At 44.0% G+C, this 17612-nt stretch overlaps 1 protein-coding gene across 1 annotated transcript in view; it reads left to right on the top strand.

Moving 5' to 3' along the window:
• The window catches only part of LOC309548494 (hydroperoxide isomerase ALOXE3-like), a 294375-nt gene that overhangs the window by 113196 nt on the left and 163567 nt on the right, over positions 1-17612 (top strand). Inside the window, exon 5 of the mRNA XM_082248441.1 lies at positions 3566-3669. Coding sequence (XP_082104567.1) covers positions 3566-3669 — 104 coding nt within the window. The remainder of the gene's footprint in view (positions 1-3565; positions 3670-17612) is intronic.

Below are 17612 nucleotides of genomic sequence, written 5' to 3'. Positions count from 1 at the left end.
GGTTCTGTGTGTAGCACCCTCCTAGGTAGGTGCTAGGAAAAAGCATCTAATTGCTCCTTCTGCTTATCAGGGGAGCCTGATCTGTTAGGTTGCCTGTTGCATGTCTCCAGGTGTGATTCACTGGGTCTGAGGGAGTGTCCCCCCACTGCATCCAATGAGGGAGCTTGTTGGACAGTGGAGGAAACCCAGCCAGTGACATATTGTAACGTTCATGCGTTTTTGTTTGTGGATGGATTTACAGCTGCAGAATTATTACACTCAGTAGCCTTGTAGAGAATCTGTTGAACAACATATCCAACTCTCAGGACTTCATCACCGTGTACAGCCTGTTATATACTATATAAATATCAATAGATATTTAATGGAGGGATAGAGTATATGAGGATATAGATGAGAGACAGGCTATTGTATGGTGAGCACTAGAAGTAGTATTAGGAGAGTTGCAGGTGATGGTAAAGCAGATAGGTTCTGATGTCAAGTATAGTGCAGATGGTAAGAGGACACAGATGGAGTATACTTAGACAGAGTAACCTAGTGCAAGGATAGTTCAAGGTAGTCCCAAGAGCTAACAGTCTTATGCAGATGATAGTGAATAGATAGATACAGATAGTCTTGGTAATTGCAGTAGATGACAGTAGGAGATTGGTTAGCAAGAATCACCTGCGGGGTACTTATCACTTAGATAGGTTTAGGAATAACAGTGTCCATTGGAAAGGGGTGATCCCGTAGCGAGATACGGATCACCAGCGAGGTTTCCGGCTTCAGTTCAGCAAGGAAGGTATGTCAGCAGCTCCGACTTCTCAGGCGTAGGTGCAATGAACATGTGGGTTTGAACGAGCGATGAGTGAGAGCAAACCGGCGATTGAAATAGCCGCTCATATCGGCGCTCGGCAGTGATGTCATCCGGTCTTAAAGGTATATGCGTCCTTTGTTATACAAGATGGGACACAATTAAGAGAGGAGAAATATGGAAACAAGGGTACCAGAGGTACCGGAACATTACACATATCAGGTTTTATGGCAGTCCCAGTGGGAGGGCATTCCTGCAATGCATCCTGGGATTGACCATAAATACTGAAGGGACATGTGACAGGGCATCTTTGGGGGGGAAGCCAGGTCCCAGGAGGAGCTGTCTCTCCTCCTGCAGGTGTGAGGAAGGTGGTTCAGGCAGTTGGCCTAGTGAACCAGGTGTGGAGCTGAGCTGCAGAGGATCCAGAGTACTGACAGTAGAGCTGCTGGCAGAGTCTCTTGAGAAAAACAGTGTCCGTGTGTACCAGGAGATTTGCCAAAGGGTCTGCCCAGGAAGGGGGCCACTCCAATGAAGTCAGGGGATCAAGGAGCTAGCTCACACAGGAAGTGTTACATAAAAGGGGGTGCCGTGTAGAGAACCCTGAAGAATAGGAACAAAGGGGGTGTCAGGAAGGACCCTGAAGATTGTTCTGCAGTACAGTACAGTTTACCTCTGACAGTTAATTTACTACTACTTCACTGCTAATGACAAAGTGAAGCAGCGGCCATGCCGCACTCAGCATTATTCAGTCGTCCCAGCCAATTGTGCATAGTTATACAAGTTGGAGTATCCCACTCATTCCCTTCTCCCATCCAAGTTCTCAATAAAAACACAAAAACCCAAAGCTCCTAGACTGTTTCCTGACTGAGCCAAAACCGCTTTCAAAATGTTGAACTGTCATGCTGTTGCTAATAGTAACCCAGGGGAACCCGTAACCAGCATGTCCCAAGGGAGTAGTGCTACATGTGAGATGGATAAAACGGTAGTGCTTCCCCTGCAGGAGCAACTGGACTGAATGAGTCCTCTGTGTTTTGCCTCAACCTCCTCAATGACTTCAGACATACTAAGCTAAGTGAACAAAGCTTGCGATATAATGAAAATCACTGAAGACAATACCAGGTACACACCAGGTATAAAGTGAAGGAGTGGAGAGTGGAAAGACGTTCCACTCTTCCTGCAGCAAGGGCAAGATGAATAAGATTGCCACGGCCTGTGCAGCGCTACCAGTACCGCCTGTGCCCACAGTCTCAGGCCTCATACTCCAGTCCCAGCTGGGCACACAATCTGGTGTGCTCACATGGACTCCCGCACTGCAAAGAGGTAGAAGTTTGTTAGAGAAGTCTGGTAAAAGCTCTTCCACCACTCCACCTTCCTCAGTGTCCTCTGGGAACATTAGGGTCAGGGTCCATGAGTCTTGTACTATATTTGATGTTCTGGACTTCAATTTTCATGATCCTTAGCGTTCTGCATTGAAGTCTATAGACTTTCCTGGCTATAGGTCTCTCCCTGCTGACTGGACGGAATAATGAAAAATAACATGCAGCATAGAAGTAGAAAAAGAAAGTTAAACTGTCTGTAAAGTGGACAATGTCTCCTTCTTCATGTTTCTGTAGTCCAGAACCTGGCTACACAACAAAGTCCAATATGAGGCTGTAGATAACAATAAAACAAATGCATCCTAAGTGTACAATTCATAAGGCCTTTATAGTAATTAATAATAATAACAATAGTAATTAACAATAATAACATTTTACAAAATAGTTATTTTAGACTGTACTTGTGTCTAAAAATACAGTTAGCATACAGTTTGGTGCTCCTCACTGAGGAGTTTTAGGACCATAACCAGCCAAACAATCTTTTTGTCCGAGACAAGGTTTCTTCTTAACCACTTCAACTCCGGGAAGGTTTTCCCCCTTCATGATTAGATAATTTTTGGTGCTACGGCACTGCATTACTTTAAGTGGCAATTGTACAGTCGTGTGACACTGTACCCAAATAAAATTTTTCCCACAAATAGAACTTTCTTTTGGTGGTATTTGATCACCTGTGTTTTTTTTGCACTATAAAACTGCGGCGAAAACAAAATTTGACACCTGACACTTTTGACACTCTTTTGGGGACCAGGGACATGAATACAGTGACCAGCGCTAAAAATATGCACTGTCACTGTACTAATGACACTGGGAAGGGGTTAACCTCAGGGGCGATCAAATGGTTAAATGTGTGCCTAGCTGGTGATTCAGTGTAGTGTGGAGGTTGCTTTTACCACTTGAAGGCATGGATCTGTGTTTCTGCTTTACAGGAACACAAGATCTATGTCTTCTGTACTGACAGAACGGCAATCTGCCTTGTTTACATAGGCAGACTGCTGGTCTGCCTGTGTACTGAATGATCAGTGGGTCCCAAGGATCCGCTGATCAGCTTCTGCTGTGTAGCACTTGCACCCGATACCCGGAAGTGCAAGATCATGTATACTGTATATACGTGATCCTGCACAGCATGGCTGCCCTGTAGCAGTAAATGTGCTATAGGGTGGTCGTAAAGTGTTCCATTTCCCTCATGTTTATGCCTCAGTGTGGCTTTTACATGGCATGTCTGGTTAATGGGCTGTAGTCTATAGCCTGGTAGTTCTGACCCTTCAAATAAAAGATCTGTAGGGAAAGGTTGGGCATTGTGTGGAATTTAATGGGTACACAGACTTCTGTGTACCAGCATTATTCATCCAGAACATGGGTACCGTATTAATAATCATTGTCCTATTTTCTCTTCTCTTAGTGGCTTAGAAGTAACGCTGAATGGATATGCATCCAACACTGATTCATGGCATATCCTGGAAGACATCAAACTACTGTCCTGCCTTCGAAAATCACAATATTCAGGTGTGTAAAATCTGCTTCTGAATCTCTGGTATAAATTTCAAACATGAACTCATTAATTCAAACTTAGTCTGTAAAAACATATCCCTAAACTGAACTTGCATTTTTCTCCTTGGGGGGGCAAAGCAACCAGCTCACTCATCCTCCCCTACATATTCACCTTCGCTCCCCCTAACGACCCTTTTTAGCCAACAGGAGCAAACCTAGCCCTGCGGAAAGCTTGCCATAGATTTGTTTTTGCCCACTTCCATCCTCACAAGTGAGGTGGGCAGAGCAATCCTCCCCCACCAGGACATGATATTCCTACAGGAGGACTCTCTGCTGTTAGAATACACTGATCAGTAGCTGCAGCTGCTGCTTGGCATAAGTTTTCCAACATTCACGTTCAACAGATGTTAATCCAACAATGGACTACTGTCAAATGGGAAGGGCTACACATGGATCAAAATTCAGCCTGTCCTTGCTGAACAAAAGAAAAAATGTCAGCGCCTAATAATCAGCAAAAGACAGCAGCTTGCAAACAGTGTGAATATACAAACACCAGTGAAATATGAATAAAAAAAGGTTGCAGCGCTAAATTTGTGACTTAATATGAAGAATTGTATATGATAATCCAGTCCATCAATAAACAAAAAGTCCATCAACCAATAAATCCATAAAATCCATAAAAATGGTGATATTCCATGTCAATGCAGTTTAAACAGACACCATCAAGTGCTCCTTCACCAAGGTAAGAAGTGAAAACTCACCAGACCAATATGCTGTCTCATCAGGGCAGCTAACGCGTATTAGGTAAAGCCAGAAAGGTCAGGGGGAATGATCTTATCCTTCCAAAGAACCGACTCTCCTCAGATGTTAAATCCATAACAGGTGTGATAAATTACCAAGCAAAAGAGAAAGGAGATCTCCTCATGGTGTAGTATTTATTAAAAATGGCAAAGGTAGCTAAAACAATATCCAATATAAAACAAACAGAGATCCATAGAGTGCGACAATATATAAAGCACTTACATGCTAATGGGGGTGCTGACGGCGGCTGGAGCGTCACTTCCGGTTCCACTGTCATCTTACTGATGTCAGCAGCCAGAATGTTAGTAACTAGCTCTTAAGGATAATTAGCCATTTTGCTGCCATCACTTCCACCCTTACTTCAATGCAAATAGGAAGGTAAAAGAAAGGGCAGCGGCCGGAACGTCATTTACGGTTCCGCAACCATTCTGTTAGTGTTATTTACATCTGATCCTGAATAAAAGGAGGAAAGGAAAAGTGGAGCCACGGCCAGGAACGTCACTTTCGGTTCTATTGAAAATACCATAGGACTTCACAATTCCACTCTGAAAAGAAGTAATAAGGAGAAAGTTTATTTCCACTAAGAGTATATAGGGAAAAATTATAAGAATTTCCCGCAATAATGGATATATTCATATGCTACACCAGAGTATTTTTAGAGTAACATAGGTGATATCCAGAATCGCAGCAATAAGTGCAAAGTAATAATAAAGATCATGTGTGTATATATCTCTGAGCCAGGTGAAAAAAAACAGACACAAAAAAATTATCGGGTGTCAATAAAACCATTCAAGTCCCACTCCACATTAAGTTCTATCGGATGGTAACATTTAATCTCATGTAGCCATTTCATTACCATCTTTGAGACTTCTCTTGTACAATGACATCCTCTCCAGTGCGGTTTCAATTTGGCTATCCCTGTAAACTGGAGAGAGCTCGGATCTCGATTGTGACGTGTTCTGTAATGAAGAGAAAGGCTATGATGTCTATAGCCCTTTCTAATATTATAGACATGCTCTTGCAATCTATCATGCACTCATCTGGTTGTCCTGCCAATATATTGATTATGGCAAGGACACTCAAGAAGATAAACCATGTGAGTTGATTGGCATGATATGAAATCATTGATGGCATACTCTTTATTGGTGACAGTGGAAGAAAATTTGGTGAACTTTTATTGGCTGTACATATCATGCATTTGTTGCAAGTGAAAATACCTTTGAGTTCAGGAAAAAATGTAGGTTTCACAGGAGGATTAATCATGCTCGAAGCTACTTTATCTCGGATATTAGGTGCTCGTCTAAAGAAAACTTCTGGTATGGTTGGTAATGAGATTTTGAGGACAGGGTCAGCTTGTAATATACTCCATCTCTTCTGAATGATTTTTTTAATTTGGTAGTGCTGGATGGAGAAATTAGTAATGAATGGGCAAAAAAATGATTTCTTTTCACGTGTATTGTTCGGTTTTAATAAAGAACCTCTATCAAAAAGAGATACCTCTTCAATCGTATGTTTAAGAGAGGCAGCATTGTAACCCTTTTCTAAGAATCTTTTTTCTAGAATAGATGCTTGTAGATGATAATCTTTTAGATCTTGACAATTTTGTCTCATACGTAAAAATTGTCCCTTAGGGATATTTTTAAACCATGTAGGATGATGGCAGCTATCTGTTGGAATATAGCTGTTATGATCTGTACTTTTAAAGAACGATTTGGTACCTATTCTCCCATTTTTGTTGAACAAATTTAAATCTAGAATTTAGAGAGAATTGTTGTTGAGTTGAGACAAAAGTCTGAAAGCGAATCTTCATCACCCCTCGACAACAATAAAATATCATCTATATAGCGCTTATTGAACATTACATAACACCATTCCTTACCAAAGATAGATTTGGATTCCCATTGTGTCATAAATAAGTTTGCTAAACTTGGGGCAAATTTAGCCCCCATGGCAACTCCCTTTGTCTGTAAAAAATATGAACTAATAAACCAGCAATAATTGTGATGCATTGAAAAATCTAAGAGCTGTAAAATAAATTCTTGTTGGAGTCTTGGGATGTTACGGTACTACCATTTAAGTATCTTTTCACGGCTCTATGTCCATCCTCACGTGTTATGTTCGTATACAGAGACGTTACGTCTGCTGTAACCAAAAAAGTATGTTCATATAATGTAATATTACTTAATAAGTTGAGGAATTGTTGAGTATCTTTCAAGTATGCTGGTGTTTGTATGACTAAAAACTGTAAGAAGAAATCTATATATTCTCCTACCCTTGCAGTAACGGAATTTATCCCACTTATTATGGGCCTGCAGAGTGGATCTTGCGAGTCTTTATGTATCTTTGGGAGAAAGTATATCATGGGAATCTTGGGAGCTTTAGGTACCAAATATTCCTTTTCCCTTTTATTCAGAATCCCTTGGTCATATCCATATTTGATCAGATTAGTGAGAATTTTTTGTAGTTGTTTGTAGGATCAAACGGAAGATGTGCATAAGTGCAGGAATTGTTTAACTTGTTCTGCATTCTATTGATATAATCAGGTTTATCAAATAGAACAATACCTCCACCTTTATCAGCTGGTCTCACTATGAGGTCATGTCTATCTAAAAGTTTTTAAGACCTATTTTCTCTTCAGTATTATTCCTAATTTGTTTGATGGGAATCTTTTCTAAATCCTTCATCACTAAATCCTTGAACACGTTAATGTGATGATTACCACTGTTAGGTGGGTTCATCAGTGAAGCATTCCTGAGTGTAGTGTGTTGATACATAGTACCAACATTATTACATGTAATGGGGTTCTGAATAAAATGTTTAAGGCTTATTTGACAAGTACATTTTTTGTATGTCTACTAAAGTCTGAAATGTATTAAGTTTAGCTTAAGGTGCATACTTTAAACCTTTATTTAGCACAGACTCTTCCTCTGGACTAAGGGTTACTGAACTAAGATTGAAGAGGACTATAGATGTTTTTACTTGCATCTTTTTTTGTTTTCTATATAATCTCTGTCCTCGTTTTCTACCTCTCCTGTGTCCATGCTTCTTTTGCAGCTTAGCCCTAAAAAACAATTGGATTCCCCTTGTATGTATCTCTGTGGTGACTGTACAGAAGTAGATCTATAGGGAGAATGAACTTCATTCTCACAATAGGGGTCTCTGTCTCTCCAATCCACTCTTTTAAGGGGATTTATTTCTGATGACTCATAAGCGGGTCTAGGAGTAAAGTTACCTCTTGAATGGCTAGACCCACCTCTAGGTGGTCTATTATGGGATGAGCGACCTCTCCCTCTTCCATGAGAGTTACCCCTTGAGTGGCCAGATGAATAAAAGTAACCGCCCCTTGGGATACCTCTCTGGTTAGGAGGAGGTCCATATTGGTCATGTCCTCCCAGATCCTCATCATCTTCCCAGTCATAAAGAGGAATGTGTTGGTACTGAGGTTTATTGGGAGTATGACTGGGAGGTTTTTGCCACTGTGTTTTTGGTTTGGAATTCTTATTCCTTATGAGAGCCAGGTGAAACTACCTTATATAAACCTTACAATCTGACATATACCCTTAATGCTCCTGAAGAAGCACGTGGCACGAAACGGCCGTAGAGCAGGGTTATATGCCAGAGGTTCACAAGCCACCATTCTTTATCCGAGTCTGGTGGCTTTATATGTAAGTGCTTTATATATATTCGCACTCTATGGATCTCTATATGTTTTATATTGGATATTGTTTTAGCTACCTTTGCCATTTTTAATAAATACTACACCATGAGGAGATCTCCTTTCTCTTTTGCTTGGTAATTTATCACACCTGTGTTGGATTTAACATCTGAGGAGAGTTGGTTCTTTGGAAGGATAAGAAGATCATTCCCCCTGATCTTTCTGGCTTTACCTAATATGCATTAGCTGTCCTGATAAGACAGCATATTGGTCTGGTGAGTTTTCACTTCTTACCTTGGTGGAGGAGCACTTGATGGTGCCTGTTCTTGCTGAACTGACAACATTTTGAACCATCTAAAGCCAGCTTAAGCTTGCATCTTTAAGCTTGCACATTGTTGAGGATTCACTCCGAAAATCCCTGTAACAGGAATAGGCCAATGACCAAACCAACCAGCCAAGACCACCAGCCAAGTTGGGGCAAAGGGAATGAGTTATATGCTACCGCATTCTCAGAATTATCAGATATTTACACCTGGGGAAGATTCACTTAGAGCATATCTAAACCCCAAAATAATAGATTATAACATAACCCAATTATTAAATGGAGCACCCCAAGTGAGTTTCAGAAGTGTGTCAGAAAATATCAGAAGCCAATCAGTGCCTTTTCATGTAATTACCCAGATGTACCATCCTGATTGGTGTTTTGGAATAGGAGACCGTTCAGATAAGAACAAGCCCGTGTGTAGTCAATTTGTAACTTTACCGGTTTAGCTGAAAATGAAGCACGTATTATTCACAGAAATCCTTATCTTCTTCAAACCTTTTATCAATAATTAATGGTCCAATAGGGAGGCAAGTAATGTCAGTGCACTAATCAGTGCAAGTGTACTTTCAAGTGTTGATGGAGAAAGTAGTGACCTGGGACGCAGGGGTTGGTGCTTCGGGGGTCATGTCTGTACATGTACTGTGGAGAAAAGTGTTGGCCGTGCAGTTAATGACAGCGGGACAATTTTTACTGGCAGTATGGGAGATCGGTTGGCTTGTGGAGGAAAAAGAGCAACTGAGGCCCAGGTACAGATGGAGGAGGCAGATGTGTGTGTGTGTTGGAGAACACAGTCTGCAATGCAGTGCCATTCGTGCTGACTGAGCAGAGTTATAGCAGCAGCGAAGGGGTTACTGCACCTCGCGGGAAAGCATACACTGAAGAGATCTGCCTTACATGAGCAGCCACCACCAGAGAGTCAGCTAGTCTGGAGTCGTGGGCGGAGTCACCGCCCACAAGCTGCCAATCCGAGTAGTGGAAGAGAGCTGAGACATCACTTCCGCCACCGGGGGGTAGCTGAGGAGCAGACACATGTGTGGAGGAGCAAGATGGCGGATGCCGGAGTCAGCGCAGGGGCTATTCCACATGTTGGCGGAGTACCTGTAGAGCAAGCGGAATCACCAGATTCGATCCTGTGGGACACAGGAGTGCGATTGGTGCCTACCGGGAAACTGGAGATGTGCAGCGTAGGGGACAAGGAGCACCTCAGGCTGGTATGTAGCCGATGCTTGAGTGTGTGTCCATGCAGCTGCGGGCATTGAGCCAGTGTGGGCATTGCGGTGACATGCTATTGCTGCTGGTGCGGAGGGATTGTCGGCCCAGCAAACTGAGTGTGAGCTGGGAGACAGGAGTCACTCGGGAATTGCTGGCGCCTATGATGACAATCCCTGTGGGCAGAGGAAGAGGAGTGTTGAGAGCACTGCTGGGGCCAAGAGGAGTGGTGCAGACCTACACCACCGTATGCCAGGCCAGGGAGACTCACATCTTGGAGGTGAGATGCACATGGATTGTGCAGGCTGAGTCACGGCCAGAAGAAGGGCCAGTAATACCTGCAAAGGCAGAAACCGTTGTACTCAAAGTGGCAGAGGGGAATCAATGGGCTCCTGAGAGGAAGGCCTCTAGTGTGTCCAGTGAGGAAGAGGTTGGAGCCATTGCTATAGGGTCACCCTATTTCCAATATTGGTTTGGATCCCTGGAAGAGGGTATCGATGTATGAAAATCTGAAGAGGAGACTAAATGGGGCTGGGGAACAGAGAAGAGAAGCAGCCCTACAAGTCCCAGTTCACTCGATAATGAGACTGAGGGGGCTGTAGTGCATATGCAGTGTGCCAGGAACTTGAGGTTCTGTGAGACCTATGCCACAAGGGTCCCAGATCTGTCCCCACCTCGCACCTCGATCAGAATGAGGCCTACGCCAGTCTCATCAAGAGGGAGGAGACCCTATACACCCCACCTGGGAGGAGAGGAGACAGACAAAAACTTCCCAGGTTCTCTAGATGCCAGCGCCTGATACAGAAGAAGGTGGCCTTGGAATATGGGTATGATTACCCCTATGCTCCTCAGGAGATTATGGAGGAGATCAAGGCCAAGAGAGAGGGATGGTGTGACAGGGCGATTTGGGATTTCCTGTACATCCCCAAGTCGTATCGCAATCGGAAGAGGCCTGAGATGTGAGACAGGTCAGCTGCCTCTTTTCTCAGGGAGCCTGAAGCTGCTATTGGTGTTGGGCAGAGCTCAGTGATGTTAGGCCCTGATGCCAGCTGTTCCGCAGGGAAGTAAACTGAAAAGTCAGTGGCCTTGCACTCATCTTCCTGGGTCATCAATTGTTGCAGGCAGAGGTCAGCAGCACTAGGCCTGGATGCCCGCTCTTCTGCTGTAGGCTCACTGCGGTGTTCCTCCTCAGCAGAAAAATCTACTAAATCCCCAGTCTCTGGAATTGCTGAAAGTCCAGGGCACGGGCTGGTGGCCCTTGGGCTCAGTGCCAATACTTTGGCAGGTGATTTATCATCAATAACATCTTCCGATAGAAAGTCACTTAAATCTGTGATCCGTGTTTGGGGAATGAAGATGGCTTCCTCTTTTGCCATACCTTTAAACTGCAGCTGGGAAGATGAGCTGGCTGCTTCATTTCCCGTACCTTTAGCCAGCTGCTGGACAGATGCATTCCTCCATCCAATCTCATCCTGTGTAGAAACAGGTTTATCAAGGTGAGTAAACACTTGCTGCATCCGCCATAAGACCTCCGCATCCCAAACCGTGGGTGCAGGTGAGCAAAGCACACTATTACTGTGCCACATTGCCGACTCTTCAGTCAGAATTTCCGGACAGTCAGCTGGTACTTCTGGATATTCCCAGGCAAGAGAAGCCAAGCCCTGGTGCTGAGCAGAGTCTAGCAGTCGTCTGTAGGCGATCTCCAGCTCCCATTCCTGAACAGCCAGAAACTCCATCTCTTCCAGTGCCCAGAACACTTCTGAGATGTTCAGGATCTTTTCTCTGTAATCCATGATTTCCTCTAACCACCACTCCAAATCGCTCCCAAAGTCTGGGTCCTTGGACAGCTTCTCTAATAACAGCCCTGGGCCGCCATAGCAAAAGCCTTCCCTTAAGCTGTCGTCCGCTGTCCATCAGCACACTTGGTTAACATACCAGTGGAGGACTCTGTAGCTCTTGTCCAACTGTATCTCTACCCGGACCTACCCGGACCAGCCTGCTTAACTCAGCTTTCCATTTCTTCTGTGGTTGTCTCCCCAAAAACACCATTCGAACTTCGTACTGCAACCAGTACCTTTCCTAGAAGGAGGGGAGGATTTTTCCCTGGTGTAGCTGCTCACGGGCTAGGGCTTCCTCCCAGAGTTCCAAGCGGATTGAATCATACCATCCTAGCAGGACCTTCTCTGACACTGGTCCCCTGTGCTGTATCTGCATCTCTCGCAACCTCCTTCCGAATTCCATTTCAATGGCAGCTGATATCTGTACCTCTCCATCACAGAGAACCTTCCAGAACAACTCCTCTGCACCAGTCAGACCTGCATGGTAGAGTGGCCAGACGGAAGAAACTCCTCAGTAAAAGGCACACAACAGCCCTCCTGGAGCTTGCAAAAGGCACCTGAAGGACTCTCAGACCATGAGAAACAAAATTCTCTGGTCTGATGAAATAAAGATTTAACTTTTTGGCCTGAATAGCAAGCTCCATGTCTGGAGGAAACCACACACCGCTCATCAACTGGCCAATACCATCCATACAGTGAAGCATGGTGGTGGCAGCATCATGCTGTGGGGATGTTTTTCAGCAGCAGAAACTGGGAGACTAGTCAGGATTGAGGAAAAGATGAATGCAGCAATGTACAAAGACATCCATGATGGAAACCTGCTCCAGAGCACTCTGGACCTGAGACTGGGGCAAAGGTTCATCTTTTAACAGGACGACCTTAAGCACACAGCTTAACAAAGTCGTGGCTACGGGACAACTCTGTGAATGTCTTAGAGTGGCCCAGCCAGAGCCCAGACTAGAACCTGATTGAACATCTCTGGAGAGATCTGAAAATTGCTGTACACTGACGCTTCCCATCCAACCTGATAGAGCTTGAGAGGTCCTGCAAAGACGAATGGGAGAAACTGCCCAAAAATAGGTGTACCAAGCTGGTAGCATCATATTCAAAAAGACATGAGGCTGTAATTGGTGCCAAAGGTGCTTCAACAAAGTATTGAGCAAAGGCTGCAAATACTTATGTACATGTGATTTTATTCATTTTTTTTTTAAATCAATTTGCATAGATTTCAAACAAACTTCTTTCACGTTGTCATTATGAGGTATTCTTTGTAGAATTTTGAGGAAAAAAAATGAATTTAATCCATTTTAGAATAAGGCTGTAACATAACAAAATATGGAAAAAGTGAAGCGCTGTGAATACTTTCCGGATGCACTGTATATACTATACATAAAGTACTTTGTATATACTATATAAATAAGATTACAATAAGATTACAAAATACGAGAGTAATGCAGTATGCAATTAAACCTTTTGGTACTAACCAAACCCTTCCTAACACTAAAATCTCTAAATCTACTGGCATCCACGATATAAGACTAGCCCTCTAAAGAAGAAATCACTATACATACCTTTTCTGAAGGAGGCAGCCGATAACAGAAGCCCTATAGTAAGTCTATGGGTGACTTCACTTCCCATTCATTTGCCAGCCAGTATTGGCTGTCTCCTCTGCAGAGCTTCTGCTGCTTAAGACCAGACCGGAGTGGCTTTAAAAAAGGTATGTATAGTGATTTCTTCTTTACAGGGTTGGGTAGATTAGTCTTAGATTGTGGATGCGTATAGATGTAGAGATTTTAGTGTTAGGGTGAACTTCCCCTTTAACCATTTCTGGACTGGAAGGATTTGCCCTCTTAATGACCAGGCTATTTATTGCGATTCAGCACTACATTACTTTAACGGAAAATTGCATGGTTGTGCGACGCTGTACCGAAAAAAAAATGATGTCCTTTCTTTCCCACAACTAGAGCTTTCTGTTGGTGGTATTTGATCACCTGTGTGATTTTTTTTTTTTTTTTGCGCTATAAACAAAAAAAAACTGTGACAATTCTAAAAAAAAAACAATATTTTTCACATTCTGCTATATAACATTCCCAAAAACAAAATTAAAAATCAAAAATGTTCATCCTTGTAGGCCAATTTATATTCTGCTACATATATTTGGTAAAAAAAAAATCACAATTAGCATATTTTGATTGGTTTGCGCAAAAGTTATCGCGTCTACAAAACTGGGGAAAAGATTTATGTCATCTTTATTTATTTATTTTTTTTACTAGTAATGGCGGCGATCTGCAATTTTTAGCGGGACTGTGACATTGCAGCGGACAGATCGGACCCCTAGCTGACCTTTTTGACACTTTTGGGGGGACCAGTGACATTACTACACTAATCAGTGCTAAAAATATGCACTGTTACTGTAATAATGACACTGGCAGGGAAAGGGTTAACCTAGTGGGTGATCAAAGGGTTAAATGTAAGCCTAGGGGAGTGTTTACTAACTGTGGGGGGAGGGAAATGACCACAGAGACCTGTGATCCTATATAGAAGGCAAATGAAGGGCGCACCGACCTAGTGCAATACCATAAGATGTTTATAAAAAAATAGTTAAAACAACATATATTCTTCTCACAAGAGTATGCTATAAGCAAGTGAAAAAGAGAGAGTCCCTTCAGCTGTCCAGAGACCACAGGACTGTAATGCTTAGTTGTGACAGGCAAGCTTGAAGGTGTCCATATGGCTAATGCGTTTCGAGGGAGAACATTCTTCCTCAGAGCCCAGAGGGTTCTCCCTTGAAACGCGTTAGCCATATGGACACCTTCAAGCTTGCCTGTCACAACTAAGCATTACGGTCCTGTGGTCTCTGGACAGCTGAAGGGACTCTCTCTTTTTCGCTTGCTTATAGCATACTCTTGTGAATAGAATATATGTTGTTTTACTATTTTTTAATAAGCATCTTATGGTATTGCACTAGGTCGGTGCGCACTTCTCTTGTCTTTTTGCTTTCAGTTTTTGTGGATACCCATCATCCCGAGAGGGCAGCAAGACCTTTGATGCTTATGATACAGCCAATGCCTCTCTACATGTTCTGTATCTCTCCGTTCTGTTCTGTAACACAGCAGCCACGGCTACCCACGCACCCACCAACCACCCACAGCTGCCCCAGGCCAGCCAGCAACCCAGTCCCACACAGTCCAACCAGCCAGCCAGCCACATGCCCTGCCTGATTTCTCCTCCTGAGTCCTGAGTGTACCAGCTCTCCAGCCACAGGCCCTGGGCCTGTACGTGCCAGGCCAGGCACCACACAGGGTGCCAGCCAGACACCACAGGGTGCGGCCAGCCACCCACCACATGATGCCTGCCAGCCAGACAGCCACCCACAACAGGGTGCCAGCCACCACAGGGTGCCAGCCAGCCACCCACCACATGGTGCCAGCCAGCCACCCACCACACGGTGCCAGCCACCCACTCCCCACACGGTGCCTGTCAGCCAGACAGCCACCCACAACAGGGTGCCAGCCACCACACAGTGCTAGCCAGCCACCCACCACACGGTGCCAGCCAACCACCCACCACACGGTGCCTGCCAGCCAGACAGCCACCCACAACAGGGTGCCAGCCACCACAGGTTGCCAGCCAGCCACCCCCCAACACGGTGCCAGCCACCCACCCACCACACGGTGCCTGCCAACCAGACAGCCACCCACAACACGGTGCCAGCCAGCCACCACAGGGTGCCAAGCAGCCAGCCAGCCAGCCACCACAGGGTGCCAGCCAACCATTTCTTGTAAGCCTAAATTAGTGTCTGACTCTGACTAACTCTTTATTTTTTTCAATGGAGATGGATGGAGATAGAAAAATTAAAAGTGTGGCCTGGGAGTATTTCTCTTCTCCAGCGCCAGGAAAATCAGTAGCACTGTGCAACACATGCAAAAACAATGTGAGCATGGGATCAATAACTGCAAACCAAAAATACGTCTAATCTTTGGGCCCATCTAAGAGTTCATCATCTTGAATTGTATCATGCAGGACAGAAAAAACAAAATGAATCACAAGGTGAATCATCCCTATCCCAGGCAACAATAACAGATATGTTTCAGAAAAAAAACAGGTGGCAAAAATCTGATGGAAGATCACAACTGCTGGACAGAGTAATCACTGAGATGATGGTCACTGATAACCAGCCATTTACAATGGTGTCCGACTCTGGATTTAAGCGGTTGATGTCCATAATTGAGCCAAGATACACACTGAAGAGTGACAAGTTTTATCGAACTGAAATGCTGCAAAAGATTCACCAAAAGGTTGTTGACAAAGTTAAGACTATGCTGCAACCAGAGAATGCTGGCAACTCAATCTCATTCACGACAGACTGCTGGTCAGGACAAACAGAATCACTAATGAGTCTTACATGCCACTACATTGACAGCGGATGGACAAGAAAGCATTTGGTGTTGAATGCAAAAGTGATGCAAGGATCCCACACTGGGGAGTACATTAAAGAAATGTTTCTAGGCATGCTAGAAGAATGGGGAATCAGCAAAGACTGAGTGATGCTTGTGCTGCGAGACAGTGGAGCGAACATGGTTAAAGGTATGAGACTTGCTGTCACACCAGAAAGCTTTGTTGGACATTATTACCATGCTGAAGAAGTGCGCAGGCCATTTCCACCATTCTTTTCTTTCCAAGCAGCGACTGGGGTGCATTCAGGAACACCTTGGCCTACCCAAAAACAACCTGATACAGGCTGTTCTAACACGATGGAACTCAATGCTACACGTTACAGAGGATGCTGGAGCAGAAGCAAGCTCTCACTATATATTCTGGTGAATATGGACTTGGAGGACATTCTTGCCCTACTGCAGATCAGTGGGACATAGTAGGCAACATTATAGAGCCGCTCGTACCCATTGAGGAAGTGACACTGAAGGTGAGTCATTACAACTCATCTGTTTCCTCTGTGATCCCAGGTGTGAGAGTCCTGAAGATGCTTCTTCAATAGAATAAAGGACCCAAAACACGTGTCATCAAAGCATGTAAGCAGGCCACGAGGGACAACCTCGCCAAAAGGTTTGAGAAGCAGGAGGAGAATAAAACTGTTGTGTTTGCATGTCTTTTGGATCCTCGATACAAGAACCATCCTTTCTCCTCTAATAATGTATTGGCCAAGGTAAAGCAATGGCTGACAGAAGATATTCAACAGAAGGTGCAGGAGGTTCCTCCTGACGGAAAGAAAAGTCAAGGACAAGAAGAGAAGGTTTCTGATGTGAAAGAGCAGGATGCAGGAGAAAAATGTCCCAAAAGACAACAGACAGAAGAGAAAATTCATCGTGGTCAAATAGATGCAATGTTTTATTGGGGTCTCTTGCAGAGGATTCATCAGAATCTGCAATAATGAGTCTGGGTGATGAACTTCATCTCTATTTGAAGGAACCAGTAGTTGACAGAAGAAGTGATCCTCTTCAGTGGTGGAAAGAAAATGAGGCACACTACAAAAGACTTGCTTCTCATGCTAGAAGATACCTTACTGCTCCTCCTTCCTCAGTACCAAAGCTTTCTCGCGTCTCACCTACTCAGTCCAGCTCTATTACCTCCCAGGAATGTAGGCGGTGTTGCCTCTCTCACTAGCGGGGAGATCATTGGTTAGCATCTATGCACCCATGCACAGATGGGGATCACAGTGCAGCTTACTATGTGATTCCCCATCCCACACTGCATCTGTATCTATATCCCCCTTGTCAACGCCATGCATGCAGGGCAGGCAGGAATCTGTGAGCCGCCAAGAGGAAAGCTGCCCTTGTAAACCCAGAAAGCTTCTGTGTTTACAAGTGACAGTGGTAAACAGGAACTCCATTCCACCACACTTTGGCTGAAAAAAATCCCTGGGTGCGAAGGCCACATAAAATGGCCTAGTGGGCTGGATTCACTTGGGTTTGACACGTGAAATAGAACTTTAAATTTAACAAAGAACGAAACTAAAAGTTTTAACATACAATAAGTGCAGCATCAAACAAAACTAGCTCATTCACACACACTTGAGTATTCAAAAACAATCAGGTCTATTCACTAAAAGGTGACTTGCAAAAGAATTGCAGGATAATTTCAAAATCTAGATCAATATATACAATTTGGAAAG

The sequence above is a fragment of the Pelophylax lessonae genome (assembly GCF_965119305.1).
Source record: "Pelophylax lessonae genome assembly, chromosome: 2".
NCBI classification, from domain to species: domain Eukaryota; kingdom Metazoa; phylum Chordata; class Amphibia; order Anura; family Ranidae; genus Pelophylax; species Pelophylax lessonae.
The sequence above is the reverse complement of the archived record's forward strand: the minus strand, read 5'-3'. Positions and strand labels throughout refer to the sequence as shown.